Here is a 16,765-nt window from a genome sequence, read left to right on the forward strand (position 1 = left end):
ATGGAAATATAAAAAAAACTAATATCCATTCATCCAAATCATAAAATATTCAAAACCAGAAAGATAACGTTTTCCATTTTTATTGTTGGTTGATGCTATTTTGTTAGTTTCAACATCGGAATAGTGGAAACCAATTTAAAGAAAATAATTTTCACACAATTGATTTTCATCGCATCTCGTCGTATTGACATGTCACATCACTAGACCTGAACCAAACAAGCGATAGCTTGGTGCCGCCCCGCCGCCGCCGCGCCGATGAGATGAGCCGCCGGCACGGCAAGCTGCCGGTTGCACGTGTGTATTTTTGTAGCTACGTTTGTGTGTACGAGAATATTTTTTGTATTTTTATACCTCCTCATCTCATAAAAACTACCAGGGATTCGGACCCAAAGACCCTTTCTACATACCTGGTGTATGCACCTCTCGTAAAATTATTCATGTTTGGTGATAACAGAGCGGTTACTGAACTTTAGTAAATTTACTTCTTGACAGGGTAAGTGTTTAATTTTTATAAAAATGTGTTTTTGTAGAATAATAATTTTCTTATATTGATATTTCTGGATCTCTACGGATGGGATATTATACTGAGGATTATTAAGTCGTAGGTAGTACCTACTCTAAGGAATTGTTATGTGCTAGAGAAAGCCGCCTTTCATTTACCGATGGCTGTAATCTGATCGGTATGGTGTATATTAATTTGCTCATACTTTTTTAATGTGCCGTGTGGTTCCCGGCACCAATACAAAAATGAATAGGACCACTCCATCTCTTTCCCATGGATGTCGTAAAAGGCGACTAAGGGATAGACTTATAAACTTGGGATTCTCCTTTTAGGCGATGGGCTAGCAACCTGTCACTATTTGAATTTCAATTCTATCATTAAGCCAAATAGCTGAACGTGGCCATTTAGTCTTCAAGACTGTTGGCTCTGTCTACCCCGCATGGGATATGAACATGACCATTTATGTATGTATGTATTTTCTTAATATAATGTGATATTGTCATTGTTAGCAACATAATTACAAAAATAGTGTGATTTTTAAATTCCGAGTTCTGTTCCTTTTCTGTTCGGAATTTCGGATTCACCTGCTTGTATTAAAAAAATCACTTGTCAACTTCAATTACATGCGCGTGTTTTTGTTGCTATGACAACGGCCATTCATTATTTTTCCAGGCAATGACCCCCGTAATAATCCACCATGACCTTCAATGAACTTCTAGTTCTTTTTATAAATGAATGGCAGCGAAAGAGATAGAGAATGTCATGCACTCGTCTTGCGTCATTCATTTAAACATGAAGACGTTAAAAGTGTATAATGAATATCTTAGCTTAGTCCATTTCTTTAGATACCTACCTCAAGTCTACCTTCTAAATCTGTTTCATTTTAACCATGTAGGGACTACTAGTCGTTCGCCGCGAACATAGACTCCGTGAACATTTTTATTTTTTTGCAAAAATATTGTGAATATCTCAAAAACTACTTATCTACTTGAGCGATTTTGATGCCCCACGAACATAAAAATTCTATTGACAGATCTAGTTAAAAGTTGTTCGTTTTGATTATCTGGCTAAGTAGGTACAATAGGACCATTTGTAAGTATTTTTTCTTGTAATGAAGATGACCAAAAGGAATCTCAAATTGCGAGTCAGGTAGGCAGGCGACCGATAATATTAACCAATGTACCTACGTTGTTTCACAATCTGTCATTTTGTTTTACAAAAACGGGTCTCCGCAGCTCTGAAATGTAAATAAATAGGTACCTACCTAAATAAGTTCAGTGATCATTCCGATTTTATTTCCAAGGAAATTTACCCTACATACAAATATAATGAGGTTATGTTTTCAGACGCCTGTTTTTTTTTACTTTGACGTACATACCATAATCCGATTGATGAACTTTATTGCAGCTTTAAAGAAGCGTATGGATATATGGCGTAGGTATACTACATAGTGTAAACTTTAGTTTCACTTACAAAGTTTTTATTTCGTAGGGTATGTTACCTATATCAGTTCGATATTCACCTTTTTAGTTACCGATTAATTATTTTTTGACAGATAATTATTTTTAACATTATACTTATTGTATGTACCTACCTACTTCATAGTTTTCGTGCACTGCTCCGACTGTGTGAATTGTACCCTGTCTTTCTCCGTAGGTACTCCGCACTATATGTATGCAAAATTTCATGAAGATCGGTTCAGTTTCAGTGGTTTTTGACTCACGGACAAGCAATCATACTTTCACATTGATAATATTAGTATAGATAGTAGTATTAGTGGAAAGTACAGTAAGCGTTAAAAAAACGCTCAATTATTTCGGACGTAGAGTCTATCGAGGAGGCAGCCTGTCAAGATTTTAATATTTTGACTGATGATTGATTTGTTTCAGTAAGTAAAGATGTGCGGGTGTTTACGTGCAGTCCGCGCGTGTAAGCCACTTCGTCCATGGCACTGCCGGCTGTCCAGCTCGTCTTCCACGACAGCGCCACCTGTACCTGGAGTTCCCTACACCAAGTTGAGCATCGGAGTTCCGAAGGAAATATGGCAGAATGAGCGAAGGTACCTATAAATTATTTGATTACATGCTTTGTTCTTGAGTAGGTAACGATGGGCGTTCATTGGACGGGATTTCAGGATGCTAATTTATGTTGATGAAAACACCACCACAAAATTTCCTCTTGCTTATATTTCCTGTGCAGTATTAATTGACGCCATTGGTGCATGTTGGCGTTATGGTATGGTTTATTGTTACACATTGGTTCTTAATTTTTTTTCAGGGTTGCTGTAGTACCTGCAGTAGTTAGCAAATTAGTTAAAAAAGGTTTTACAGTAAATGTCGAAGAGAATGCTGGGGCGTTCGCGAATTTTCCCAACAAAACGTATGAAGAAGCCGGTGCTAAAGTCACCACCCTGAGGGACACATTTCAGTCGAGTAAGATATCAAAAACATTATCTTAGACACTTTTAGTTAAGTATAGTAAAGAAATTATAGCTCACTAATCACATTGGATTTCAGATATAATTTTAAAGGTGCGCCCATTAGTAGATAGCGAAGTTAAAAATATTCAAGACGAAGGCACACTGATATCTTTCTTATATCCCGCCCAAAATCAAGATCTTATAAAACAACTTGCAGCGAAGAGAGTAAATGCATTTGGTAAGTTAGTGCTATATTTACTCACAAAACACATTATGTAATCATAAACAATTATTTATTTTTCTTGAACTCTGTTGTCCATCATTTTATCATTGGGTTAAAAGGTCAATCGATCTTGTTTAGCCCGATGACAATATTTCTATATCAAACTGCGTCACGTCCACTTGACGTGGTTATACAAATCGTGCCGATGAATGTATCTTATGGTTCCTGGTATTCGAGAGCAGGATTACTTTTTCTTCACTCCCAACTCCAATGGTCCTGGTGAAAGGCGATTATGATAAACCCTACCATAAAGTTGATTGCCCTTTAATGCGTCACCTATAGATCAAACAGGATTCGCGTCATGTAAGTAATTATAATCTGTCCTGACTCAAGAACATAGGAGTCCAAGCTTCCTACAAGAAGAATGCAAAGTGAACAAAGCCCAGCGGAGGACGAGGACTATTATAATATAATGTAGGTTGTTATGCCACAAACTCAATGAGTCTATCATTATTGATCAATTGTTCCAGCGATGGATTGTATTCCCCGTATAAGCCGAGCACAGGCGTTCGATGCACTGAGCTCCATGGCCAATGTGGCAGGATACCGGGCCGTGATTGAGGCTGCTGCGAACTTCCCAAGGTTCTTCTCTGGTAAGCCTGTGTCTTTTAGTTTAAGTACAAATAAGATTAAGATTGTATCGAAGAGTGTTTGTTACAAACAAATGTCAATCAAATATCAAAGAAATCATATTTATACATAGAAACCAGATATAATTTGTAAAAATGGAACGACTAGGAAAATAATTATAAAGACAATTAAGTATTACTAATATATTGTCTTTGATCGCGGAAAATATGTATGTATGTAAGTACTAAGGTAATTGCATGATGTTAGGAATTTAGCAGGTACTTTCCTCAACTAAATTATAGTGATCTTTAAAAATGTAATGATGATATTATAAACGAGTATATTTCAATCAAAGAAACCGTTCAACAAACACAGTAGCACTCTACTAAAATCACTATTTTTAGATTTCTATGGAAACCATAGTATTTTTTATAATATCGTAGGTCAGATGACAGCCGCTGGTCGAGTGCCGCCTTGCCGCGTGTTGGTGGTGGGTGGCGGCGTGGCGGGGCTGGCGGCGGCTGCGCAGGCGCGCTGCATGGGCGCCGCAGTCAGGGCCTTCGATACAAGACCCGCTGTACGAGAGCAGATCGAAAGCCTAGGAGCGCAGTTCATCACTATGGATATGAAGGTTCTTTTAATAATGCTTTACCTACTTTTGTACGTTGCGTCTTCTCACTAGTGAAGATCCCGCGATCCGCCTATGATCAATCAATCAATCAATCAATGTTTTCTTAGTTAAGGTTCTTATACGTACGCTATGATGAAACAAAAACCAATATCAATGACAATACTTGAGAACTTCTTCAAAACTGATTCAACATACGAAGTATTATCTTTATCGAGCATAGAAAATTCAAATATGGTCAGGTCATTCAGAATCTAATGTGGCTGGAACATCATACGATGCGGTAATTTGTTGAAATTATTAAGTTTAGGGACTAATACAGTAAACAAAGTGTAAGAATTGTATAAGATCTATCTCCTTTTCATCTGCTTTCATAATCTAAATATTTAACTGGATACTGACGGACTTATTGACCGAAATATTAAACGCACACCTTAAATCGCTGGCTCTAGAGTTTTGAAATTTGGCCTAGGTTATGTGGGATTTATGCATAATATGCTATAAGGCCGCCTTTTGTACCTTCCCTTGCTTTACCTAGGGTAGAATACATTTATTGTTATTATTTTATGTGGAATAAAAGGTATTATATCTATGTGGTGTAGGGTTACTATAAAACGGAATTATGCCAAAATAAATAAATAAGAAATTCCCGCTGGAACGAAAATTAGCGGGATCTTTAGTTTGAAATGGGCGGAGCCGCGTTGGGTAGCTTATATTTTCTAATTTACCTAATCATAGGCTACAACTTACTATAGAAAAATATATTAATATCACCAACAGTCACCTGAGTTTAGTTCAAAACAAAACGTCATTTAGCTTGTAAACTTGAATGAAACTTCCATTATGTTCTCATTATCAATAATCACTTTATGACATTAATTGAGTTTACGCAAATTAGATTTTCTATTTTACACATTGCCTCGTTTACGTTTATCATTACATTGGAACACGTTCCTTGTGTCCACTATTAGTAGAGCTAATCAAGTGTATTTATTTGTGTAGCGTGCGGCGCATCAATTTGTTTATGAAAATAATTATTTAACAAGCTATTTGAAGTTTCATGAAACATTTGTTTGTATGTCATTGTCCTGGCGCAGGGTCCGCTCATGTCATTCCTATGGGGTTCGCGTTGACGATTCAGGAGTTCGAAATCTGGTAATTACCGGCAACTACCTTCAATACAACGCCATAATACTATACGGGGTAGACGAATCGCCACAAGACTTGAAAGTCACGTTTAACTTATCTGGATGGCAGTATGCCAGCCTGAACCGCATTAAAGAATCTCTAGTAGGTACTCCAAGGATAACCCTTTCTCTTAGTTGATTTTTACAATCTGCGCGACATGAGAGGCAGCGGTCACTCAGAAGACCATCCTGAAAGAAAAAACAATTCCTTTGGTTGTATTCATTTATAAACAGAAGATTTTCTTTATTAAGTAGTTTTGAACTTTAGGGGAAGAAGCCCCCTTGATTTTCCTTAAAGTAAATAAAATGTGGTTCCCGGCATCAATAGAAAATGAATAGGACCACTCCATCTCTTTCCCATGTCGTAAAATGCGACAAAGGGTTAGGCGTATAAATTTGGGATTCTTCTTTTAGGCGATGGGCTAGCAACCTGCCACTTTTAGAATCATCAAGCCAAACAGCTGAGCGACCATGCCTAGCTGTGGTATGTATGTAAATAACATGGATACAACATTTGTATCCATCTTATTTTCATACATACTATGTTTTTATTTGCATTACTTATTACTTATATTTATAAAATTTCATTTGCATTACACACTGATATGATAAAATCTAGATTACTCAAGCCACGCCCTGATTTTAATTATCAGTTTCTTTATTTATTACTGCGATTTGCATAACTTTTTGTTTGCTAAAGACGTCGTATTTAAGTAGTCCGCACTGCGTAAATGACGATAACATTACTATATTCGTATCATATATAGCTTGTAGATAAATTGAATTTATGTCCCAAGGTTAATAATTACATAAGTATACAAACTGTTTGTTTCGTGATATGTTACTTAATAATTACACTGATTTATCTACATCTGTATACAAGCAGTATTGTTATGGTACATAATGATAATTCATTAGAAACAATAAAAAATATATTTTTAGTTTTTATATAGATTTTTAAAAACGTTTCCTTAGCAACAGATTCATAGACATTGGATTAATATCCAGATTGTTGAGATCTCTCTGACACTTTTTCTTTTATTACATCAAGGCTCCCGTATAATGAAAACTCTATGACAGAACTTTTAATATTACTGAGAGTAGCTTTAAAAAAGAAAAGTAGATGGCATATTTTCAGATTCATTGAAAATACTACCTTCAAAATAAACTTTGAATTTTACTCGTATCACTATCGTGTAAATGACTTTACAGGAAGAAGGCGCTGGTGAAGGTGGATATGCTAAGGAGATGAGCGAAGAGTTCCTAAATGCTGAAAGGGCATTGCTTGGGAAGGAAGCCAGGACCTCAGACGTCGTTATTACCACGGCTCTGATCCCAGGAAAGCCAGCTCCGATGCTGATATTAGAGGCGAGTATATGATAGTCCAAGAGTCTGAGACCCTCTGAGTAAAACCCGTCAGTGAAGCTAGCAAACTAGGGTCATCTCTATCAGAGCATGGCAACACGTGACAATGATATGACAACAGTCAACCATGCATCGTCATGAGGACTTATATTTTTATAATATTACGAAAAAAGAACTACAAAAACGACGACGTCGTAAACGATGTTGATGCTTAAAATTATAAGTTTATTTTCATGTATTAGTTAGGTATATTAGTATGTACATATAACAATTTGTAGTTTCGGTAAGCAAATAAACGCCTGACTTGTAAATAAAACGTTATGTTTTTGTATTTGAAAACGAACTTAGTTATAAAAATACTAAATAAAAAAATCGTTCCAGGATGCCGTTCGAGACATGGCCCCCGGGAGCGTGATAGTTGATTTAGCAGCAGAGATGGGTGGCAATGTGCAAACTACGAAGCCGGGAGAAGTGGCCAAAATTCACGGTGTTACCCACGTGGGGCTCACAGATTTGCCCAGTCGAATGCCGGCACATGCATCCACGTTGTACGCCAACAATATCTCAGGATTCCTGTTAAGCATAGGTGAGTAATTTTGTTGATGTGAAACTCCACATAATACCTAATTACATTTTTATTTGTATTTATATAAAAATATAACAATAAAAGCGTTTATAGCACGAACAAAACTTTCTAAGTATTTATAGAACAAATTTCTTTACAGGACTTTTTGAAATCATTTCTCATATAAATTTCTTAATTTATAGGCGCCAACGATCACTTTCATATCAACTTGGAAGACGAAGTGACCCGCGGCGCTGTGGTCCTCAAGGCTGGAGAACTACTGTGGCCTCCCCCGCCCCCGCCCAGCATGGCCATCGCACAAACTCCAAAAGCCACAGCCGCTACGGCAAAGGTCGAACCACCAAACCCGTTTAATGAAACGCTGAAGGATACATTCTTATATTCCACAGGTAATTTTCTTATTTCATATGTATAGATTTTCTCATTTCTTGATACAGTTTACTTTGTAAGCTATAGTTTCTCACTTAAAGTTTTTATATATAGTACCTGCGAAATATTATCACTTATGCAAGAAACGAATTATCTAATATATTATTCAACGTAAAACAACTGTAAATCTATTTGAGATATTTTCTTACGAGAATCGTAAGGCGATAGCTGATAAACGAGGAATATATCATGCTATTTTTAATGTTCATACATTTGCAATCACGACTGGTGAGAAACATGGATATACAAAACGAGAAACTATGTTTGTCTTGCACAATACGTTTTATCTCGTTGCCATAGAGAATTGACAAAATGTTGCCAAAATTAATCAATTTCTTTGTATGTATATACCACCACGGTAAGATAAATGACGTACCTACGTATTTTTAAGGGGTAACCTCAGTCATTATTTATTTTCTCTGTCTACAGGTTTAGCTAGTTTAATTGGTCTGGGTATGGCATCGCCTAACCCGGCGTTCACCACCATGACTACCACATTAGCACTATCAGGTTAGTAGCGTTCTATTTATCAATGAAGATGAAAGCGTATTCTCCGACCATCATACCTATAATGCGTTATGGTATTTTCTACTCGCAGGTGTAGTAGGATACCACACAGTATGGGGCGTGGTGCCGGCTCTACATTCGCCTCTCATGTCGGTCACCAATGCCGTGTCGGGCATCACCGCGGTCGGGGGCTTACTGCTGATGGGTGGAGGCTACGTGCCTGAGACTCCAGTGCAGGTCTGTTCTCACTAAATTTCCATTCGATATAAACCGACAATTGAGCCACCGTCGGCGGTGACAGTGATTTGAGCAGTGATAGCACAAGTAACCTGTTTATATACGCGCTTCTCACTTCTTTACTCACTTACATACCCAATGAGGCCGAGTATAAATTTTACTTTACATAACTCTGAGTACGTTTAGATTTGCAGCGTGACAGAGACAGTAAATTATTTGCAACGAACGTAATTTGATCAGATTTTTTCTCCGGTTTTATTGTACATTTTGTTTCTATAGAAGTCATAATGTATAAAGTGAAAATGTTACGGTTCGCTATCTAAATAATGTACCTAATTTCTCATCATGTTAATAAAATTAATAATGTTTCTCATCTCATGTAAATTTTTCTGCCGATTTTATTTTTTGTTATCGCACCGAAATATTGAAAATAAAACACAAAGTTTAACTATTCATACTATTTTTCAGTTTTTGGCGAGCACAGCGGCTCTCATTTCGTTTGTCAACGTCTTCGGAGGATTTATGGTAACGCAGCGCATGTTGGACATGTTCAAAAGGTTATTAATTTCCATTCAGTAATCTTGAGTAATCTGACATAGGTTAATAAGAACACAAAGTAAGGGAAGTTATGGAGTACCGTTAATCTGATAATAAAGCAATATTTTCTTTACTTTTCATGTGGCAGACTTCCCAGTTGATAAAGATTAAATGAATAAAATCATTTATGAAACTTATTTTTTCTACAGGCCAGGAGACCCACCTGAATATGGATACTTGTACGCAATTCCCGCTGTGGCTTTGCTGGGAGGATACATAACTACAGCTTTGCAAGTGAGAATAAAAGACTTAATAATTTAGTAGTATTAAAATTAATAAAATTAGGGGAATATCCTAATTTTATTCATCAAATGTGGATAACTTACTGACTGAGTTAGGTTGTACTTTTCAAATATTTTTCTTTGCTTAATAATTAAAAGCCAACCGACATATGACCATATAAGAAAGGTATAATATCAGAAAAAGAATTTGTGAAAATTTCTCAAGATTTATATTCTGCTCTACCTAGAGGTAACAGTAAAACCTACTAATTTCGTAGTATAAGAATATGTCGAACGTTAATGTCATATATACATACTTTAAATGTCTTTCCTATCATAGGTAGGTATGTAAGTAATTTTTAAATATTTTGCAACACAATTCCCTAAAATGTTTTTTATTTCCAACCACAGGGTTTCCCTGAAGTCCACCAGATGGCGTACTTGGCGTCATCGCTGTGCTGTGTGGGCGCGCTCGCCGGCCTCAGCTCCCAGACTACGGCGCGGAAAGGCAACTATCTCGGAATGGTATTATTCAGATTATTCTTTGAATTTCCTTCCTTTAGAGAGATATGTGAGCGACATTCTAACAAAATTTATGTAAAGTATAAGAAGAGTTGTTTACTAAAATATTATTTTGTGAACACTCTCCCTTTATCACGTTTGGGATAAACGTGAACTAAACTTTTACGTTTTGTTTAGTCTTAAGATTGTGTGCAATAAGTAAACTAACTTTACCTTATAAAGGTTTTAAATTCAAATACCGGTGTAATCACATAAATAAAATGATTGAAATAAAGATAATTTTGTATTGTATTTGGTTTTAAATGCAGATGTCGTGCAACCGATGATTAGAAAAGGCATACATAATGCTATAACAGTGACGCAGCCTAAGACTCGGCCCACGACCCGCTCATTGTAATCTTGATGGCTTTAGTCTCGATCTATTGACCATTGTAAAGGCATTGAGACAGTAATGACTGCAAACAAAACTACTGCATTAATTTTAAACTGATCCTGTCCCTATAGTTAATTGTTTTTTTTTTAAATTAGTTACCGCTATAATAGTTCTCCCAATTGAACTTTTATTTTTAATATGATGTAGTTCTTTTGTTTCTCAGTCTGCAATATTGTAACATTTTTGTGTTAGTATTTGAGTCTAAACTGAGGCAAATTAATATTGCACAAACTTGAATTAAAACGTGGCAACTTGGGTTTAGCTCGTCACTCTATATTTTGATGACACTTTAGTAATATGAGGTTGCTTAACGATACTCTGTTTAGGAATTGTATTATACTTACCTTAAATTTTAGATACTATTACCATATATTAACTTATGTTCAATACAGATTGGGGTAGCGGGTGGCATTGCAGCCACATTGGGTTCATTGACTCCAAGTGCAGAGGTCCTCGCACAAATGATAGGAGTAGCTGGTATCGGCGGTGCCTTAGGAGCAACCATCGCTAAGAAGATCGAAATCACTGACCTGCCACAACTAGTGGCTGGATTCCACAGGTATAAAAGACAACTTAGATCTGTTACATTTTTATTTTTTTATATACTAAGGCGAGTTAAAGTATCTGGCAAGTAGCAGAAGTTAAAAACTTGTCTAAATCTTTTTTCATGATAAAAAGTATCAGAAATTCAGAACACATTTTAATGAAAAAATTATCACATTTATTCAATTAATGTTATGAATTTGTATGTATTTATGCATTTTGTTTACAATGTATGTATTTTGCAATATGCATGTAAACTTTATCGCACCACGAACTTAAGTATTTCTGTTAAGCCAGCTGGTAGTCTGGTAGAGAATGCCAAATGGCATCAAGTCCGCTTATAGTACATTTTTTGTGCAATAAAGTTTTAAATAAGTAAATAAATGTTTATAAAATACTATTTTTTAGCAAGTTCTCGACTGCACCATAGATAGGGTGTTTCAAAGACCCTATGTTACATAGGTTAATTAGAATTTTTATACCAGTTTGGTAGGCATGGCAGCAGTGCTGACGTGTATCGCTACATACATGCACGACTTTCCCGCGATGGCGCTCGACCCCACGGCCGCCACGCTGAAGACATCTCTTTTCCTGGGTACCTACATTGGAGGAATCACGTTCACGTAAGTTATTCTCATTTAAACCGAACATATGTTTCGCTGTTGGTAGTTATGCGTGTGCTATTCCTTGGGAAACTGTTTCTGTAGCAATTAGAAATTTGCTAGCTGATTTGAAATATTTGGTTGGTCTTTTCTGACATATTTTCTCTATATAATGTTTCAAAAAAATAATTGTTTTATCACAGTCAAGTAAAGACCAATTTGTCTGTTCAAGTTTGGGAAACAGGGTATGTCTTATATAAAGTGATTTAGTTTTAGTTTATTCGTTTTTTTTTCTTTAAGGAGTTTTTCTTCTTGATAGTGTTTCGTGTGTATCGTTGCATATTTTTCAACTGAAAAAGTGGCCAAACTACAAATGAAAGGAAGATAGGAGCTCTTACGTTTTAACGAAGGCGTTCGATGATAAAATGACACCGGCGAGACGCGCCATTGAGCAGCGTGCTTGACTGGCGAAACGCTGTGAAACGAGTATCGCGCTTTGGCAGCGCTGGCCGCCGATGGCTGGCAGTTATCGAACGCATGAGTCTACAATAACCCTTATAATTTGTGCCTGCAGCGGTTCTCTGGTGGCGTACGGCAAGCTGCAGGGCTCGCTGTCGTCGGCGCCACTGCTGTTGCCGGGGCGGCACGCGCTCAACGCGGCGCTGCTGGCCGGCTCGCTGGGCTGCGGCGGCGCGCTGCTGGCGCTGCCCGACGCGCCCGGCCTGCCGCTCCTCTCCGCCGCGGCCGTGCTCAGCGGCATCCAGGGACTCACTCTCACTGCCGCTATCGGAGGTAGGTATGTCTACAGCTACAACGCGGCGCTGCTGGCCGGCTCGCTGGGCTGCGGCGGCGCGCTGCTGGCGCTGCCCGACGCGCCCGGCCTGCCGCTGCTCTCCGCCGCGGCCGTGCTCAGCGGCATCCAGGGACTCACTCTCACTGCCGCTATCGGAGTTATGTCTACAGCTACAACGCACTGCTGCTTCGGCGTAAACAGAATTTGGTTGACATTCAAACTAATCAATCTAGATACCATTGCCTATTGAGCCCACTATGGTTTTGGTTTATACATATGTAGTAGACATATGTATAAACCAAAACCATAGTGGGGATCAATTTTTTTCTGCAGGCGAATATGCGTAACTCAAAAAAGTCATTGTATAGTAGGTACATACATGATCGCTTTGGGTAATCATTATGGTACCAAGATTTCTTTTTAGCACTACCTATCTGTTATATTTTACAGGAGCTGACATGCCTGTGGTGATAACAGTGCTGAACAGCTACTCCGGCTGGGCACTATGCGCAGAGGGGTTCATGCTGAACAATTCGCTGATGACCATCGTCGGCGCCCTCATTGGCAGCTCCGGCGCCATTTTGTCCTACATCATGTGCAAGGTAATTCAATCTCTCGCTCGCTCAATCAGTCGCTGCCAAAGCGCCTGTACATTGTAAAGAAACAATACTCGCACTACGTACGCTGGTCAATAGCGCTCTTTACTTACACGAGGTACTAGATATTTATTTTTTGATAAAAAGACTGGAATTTTGATGATCAAATAATCCTTTCAGGCAATGAATCGTTCCCTCCCCAACGTAATCCTGGGAGGTTACGGTGTAACCAGCAGCGGGTCCGCGCGTCCGGCCGGCGCGACGCACACCGAACTCAATGTCGACTCCGTGGCGGAACTCATACATCGCGCTTCCAATATCATCATCACGCCTGGTGAGTTTGAAGTAAAATAAATTAAAAATTTATTTTGTTGCCGTGGGCAAACGATTTACAGTGACAATTTATACACAATTTATATTTTCTTTTTTTATTTATTATATGAATGGATAATGATTTTTATTGTTTAGTGATTTCATAGATTGCGCCATGAGTATAAAACCTAAATAACAGCACAAAATAAACAGAGATGGTACAAGAGGCGACTTATCGCTAAAGCAATTGATTTGATGAACAAGTATTTAATTAAACAATGGAACTGTATAACTGAACACAAGTATTATTTCTTTCATAGTTTATTAGCAGGTTGCCTCTTAAGAAAGTATTTTTCTCTTTAGTTGCAATGCGGATATTAGTATTTTTCGCCCACAATTGGGAACGTTTAACGTTAGGACGGAACGTGCCTACGTTAGAACTTACAAATCTTTGTAACCGACTTCAAAAAAGGAGGTTATTTTATTTTCTTTTTGTTATTTTTAATACTCATTTTACCTACCTTACATTTTTTTTATTATTTTTTACAGGTTATGGTCTATGCGTAGCTAAGGCCCAGTATCCTATCGCGGAGCTGGTGGAAATATTGAAATCTGCCGGCAAGAGAGTGCGATTTGCCATTCATCCCGTTGCGGGTACGTTGTTTAGATTTGTTTTCAACACTGACATGACGTTCAAATTTTAATTCAAAATAAAGTCTTATAATATCATTCACGAAACATTTCACGTTGAAACGAATGTCATTTTTAGACTTGTCATGAGCAAAACTCACACAGGAGTTAGGTATATATCTATATAAATAAAATATTGTTTATACTTTAGGCCGTATGCCTGGACAATTGAACGTGTTGCTGGCGGAGGCCGGTGTTCCCTATGATGACGTTTTTGAAATGGAAGAGATCAACGACGAGTTCCCAGATACTGACCTTGTCCTAGTTATTGGTAAGAATTTTACTTATGTGTCTTATTAAATCGATATACAAAATATACCACCTATATCACGGACGTATCGAAATATTTTTTTCTATGTACCTAGGCCAATGAACCCTCATTCTTTTAACTTTGCTTTGTTGTTTTACCAATTTTTCTAGTCAGAACAAGTGTATATTTACTACTTCTACAGGTGCAAACGACACGGTGAACAGCGCGGCCGAAGACGACCCTAACTCGCCCATTGCTGGAATGCCGGTACTCAAAGTCTGGAAATCAAATCAGGTATGTGTTCTCTGAATAGATCTTTTAAAAAATCTATTTAGATATACCATTTATATAACACAAGCTTTTACCCGGGCATTGCTTGATGAGAATACATATGTAATGTGATAATAAATATATAAATACTGGACAAATTACACAGATTGAGTTAGCGTCGAAGTAAGTTCGAAACTTGTGTTACGAATAAAATATGTGTGTATCGAGAAAGTATTAATAGTCATACAAAATTTCATATAAATTTCATTGAAATAGGAATATGGATAGGTCACATTATCGACAAAAGTTTGATTTATACTTACTAGTTTTATATTAATACAATAAATAAAATCACGCTTCTGTCCAAAGGAGAAGGTAAAATCTTTCTTCTTGTATCGATCCCTGTATACTTCTTTCGCTTCTCATTTTCGCTTTTAATTGAAATAAATGAGTCGGTTAATATTTCAACGGTAAGTGCGCCTTACTATAAATCAATTCATCTCTGCAGGTAGTAGTGATGAAGCGCTCCATGGGTGTGGGTTATGCCGCGGTGGACAATCCGATCTTCTACAACCCCAACACCGCCATGTTGTTAGGGGACGCCAAGAAGACATGTGACGCTTTACTGGAACGAATTAAACACCTGGAAGCCTAACTGATAGATAGATTTATAATAATAAAAAAGCACGGTCCGTTTTAACCATAGACAAATTATATTTATACTGCGCGCGCCTGCATAAAAGGTAAATATTTTTAATTATAAAAAAAAAATATTGAGAAATAAATTTTATACTTAATTTATAATCATATACTAAAAAAAATTTATTGCAATAATTATGAACTGAAAATGTACCTTAAAGTAAGTGTAATATTGTCTTAAATGTGCGTAAGATTATGTATATCATTTGATTACAATATTAACCTTTTGTACTGAATTTAAATGTGCCTTATAATCACTGAACCAATCAGTGTGACAATTTTGAGACTTTATGGCTAGTCTTTATACTTAATAGGGTTTAAATATTATAAAGCAGTAACTTTTTAGCATACTATATTGATTATGAGATTTTTATTTGTATACTGTATTTATAAGTATGTATTCGTATTTAGATTTAAGGTTTTAAATGTGTGTTAATTTTAATTTCACTTTTGTCTCGGTCAATAACAGGATTATTCCTAATATTGAAATTTACCTTTCACGACATTCCATATCACATGACTCGTTACCCTGAAACCCTACTTTTCATCATGTTTCATGAGAAAAGACAGATTATGAATTTATATCCTTTATTAACATAAAAAATGTCATTCCAATGTGTAAAATAAAATAGTTGTAGTGACTTACGATATAAGTAGGTAGTCATTTACGCTAGATAGCGGCAGCATTACACAAGAATAATGATTTGAGCCAAAATTTTTTTTTCCATGTAAGTAAATTGGGATTTACATATATTTTGAATGTATTTGATTTTATTTTAGTATTATTAATGTTTTGGTGTATTGGTAATTATACTAAATAAATGTGAATTTAGACACTTTCAATATTCTTTTCATTCATTTATCCTTTATAGGGCAGACAGTACTAAGAATCTCGAAAGCCTGAAATCTGGATGAAATAATGATTGAATTGAGATTTAAATACTGACAGTTTGCAAGCCTAAAATAATCCTAACTTTATAACCCAAGGTTAAGGTTATTGATCTCAACATTTTTTAAACGAGCACTATATTAGCATACCTTATGACAATATTCGCGTACTTAAGTACCTTATCTACTTGACGACCTCTGTGACCTAGATTTGTCTCTGTGACACAGTAGGTCCCGGGTTCGAATCCCGGGCATCATGAGAAACAAGTTTTTTTTATACTTGTCTTTTTCTGATTGGCCTAGGTCTTGGATGTTAAACGAGCTATAGTACATATAGATACCTGTTATTATTTATAAGAAAATATAGAAGCGCTAAGTTTATTATCTCGTGACACTAGTCCCGAACTTACTTCGAGGCTAACTAAATGTGTGTAAATTTTCCCGTAAATATTTATTTATAGTTCTTATCGCATGTAGGTGCTTAATATTATGTGCAAAAATCTAAACATTTGTAAAAGTTAAAATAAGCGCGGGTTTATTGAAGGAAACAATGTAGCGGTAGTTTACGGAGATACGTAGAGTGAATAAACAAACTGAATTTGTGATTTCAACTAAGTATAAATAAATTATTATTCG

The 16,765-nt window shown here is 36.7% G+C and overlaps 1 protein-coding gene across 2 annotated transcripts; it reads left to right on the forward strand.

Moving 5' to 3' along the window:
* Positions 1–201: 201 nt before the first annotated feature.
* Positions 202–16,084, forward strand: LOC106136987 (NAD(P) transhydrogenase, mitochondrial). 2 transcript variants are annotated; one of them, XM_060954565.1, is made up of 23 exons: positions 202–294; positions 2,392–2,561; positions 2,780–2,934; positions 3,019–3,159; positions 3,675–3,797; positions 4,218–4,405; positions 6,802–6,957; positions 7,336–7,540; positions 7,723–7,929; positions 8,399–8,479; positions 8,568–8,713; positions 9,182–9,270; positions 9,460–9,544; positions 9,943–10,056; positions 10,879–11,045; positions 11,515–11,652; positions 12,206–12,423; positions 12,875–13,026; positions 13,201–13,354; positions 13,882–13,986; positions 14,174–14,293; positions 14,475–14,566; positions 15,051–16,084. In XM_060954565.1, the coding sequence occupies exons 2-23, from the start codon at positions 2,401–2,403 to the stop codon at positions 15,195–15,197; spliced, it is 3,144 nt and encodes a 1,047-aa protein (XP_060810548.1). In that variant the 5' UTR covers positions 202–294; positions 2,392–2,400; the 3' UTR covers positions 15,198–16,084. The 2 variants fall into 2 exon arrangements, with proteins under 2 accessions (XP_060810548.1, XP_060810547.1); XM_060954564.1 differs by having other exon boundaries at positions 246–493.
* Positions 16,085–16,765: the final 681 nt, after the last annotated feature.

This window comes from Amyelois transitella, chromosome 4 (assembly GCF_032362555.1).
Source record: "Amyelois transitella isolate CPQ chromosome 4, ilAmyTran1.1, whole genome shotgun sequence".
Classification (NCBI taxonomy): domain Eukaryota; kingdom Metazoa; phylum Arthropoda; class Insecta; order Lepidoptera; family Pyralidae; genus Amyelois; species Amyelois transitella.

Coding starts and splice junctions, on each gene's coding strand:
- LOC106136987 (XM_060954565.1), top strand. CDS start 2,401: ATGTGCGGGTGTTTACGTGCAGTCCGCGCGTGTAAGCCACTTCGTCCA. Junction 9,545..9,942: donor ACATAACTACAGCTTTGCAA/GTGAGAATAAAA, acceptor TTCCAACCACAG/GGTTTCCCTGAAGTCCACCA. Junction 13,355..13,881: donor CAATATCATCATCACGCCTG/GTGAGTTTGAAG, acceptor TATTTTTTACAG/GTTATGGTCTATGCGTAGCT.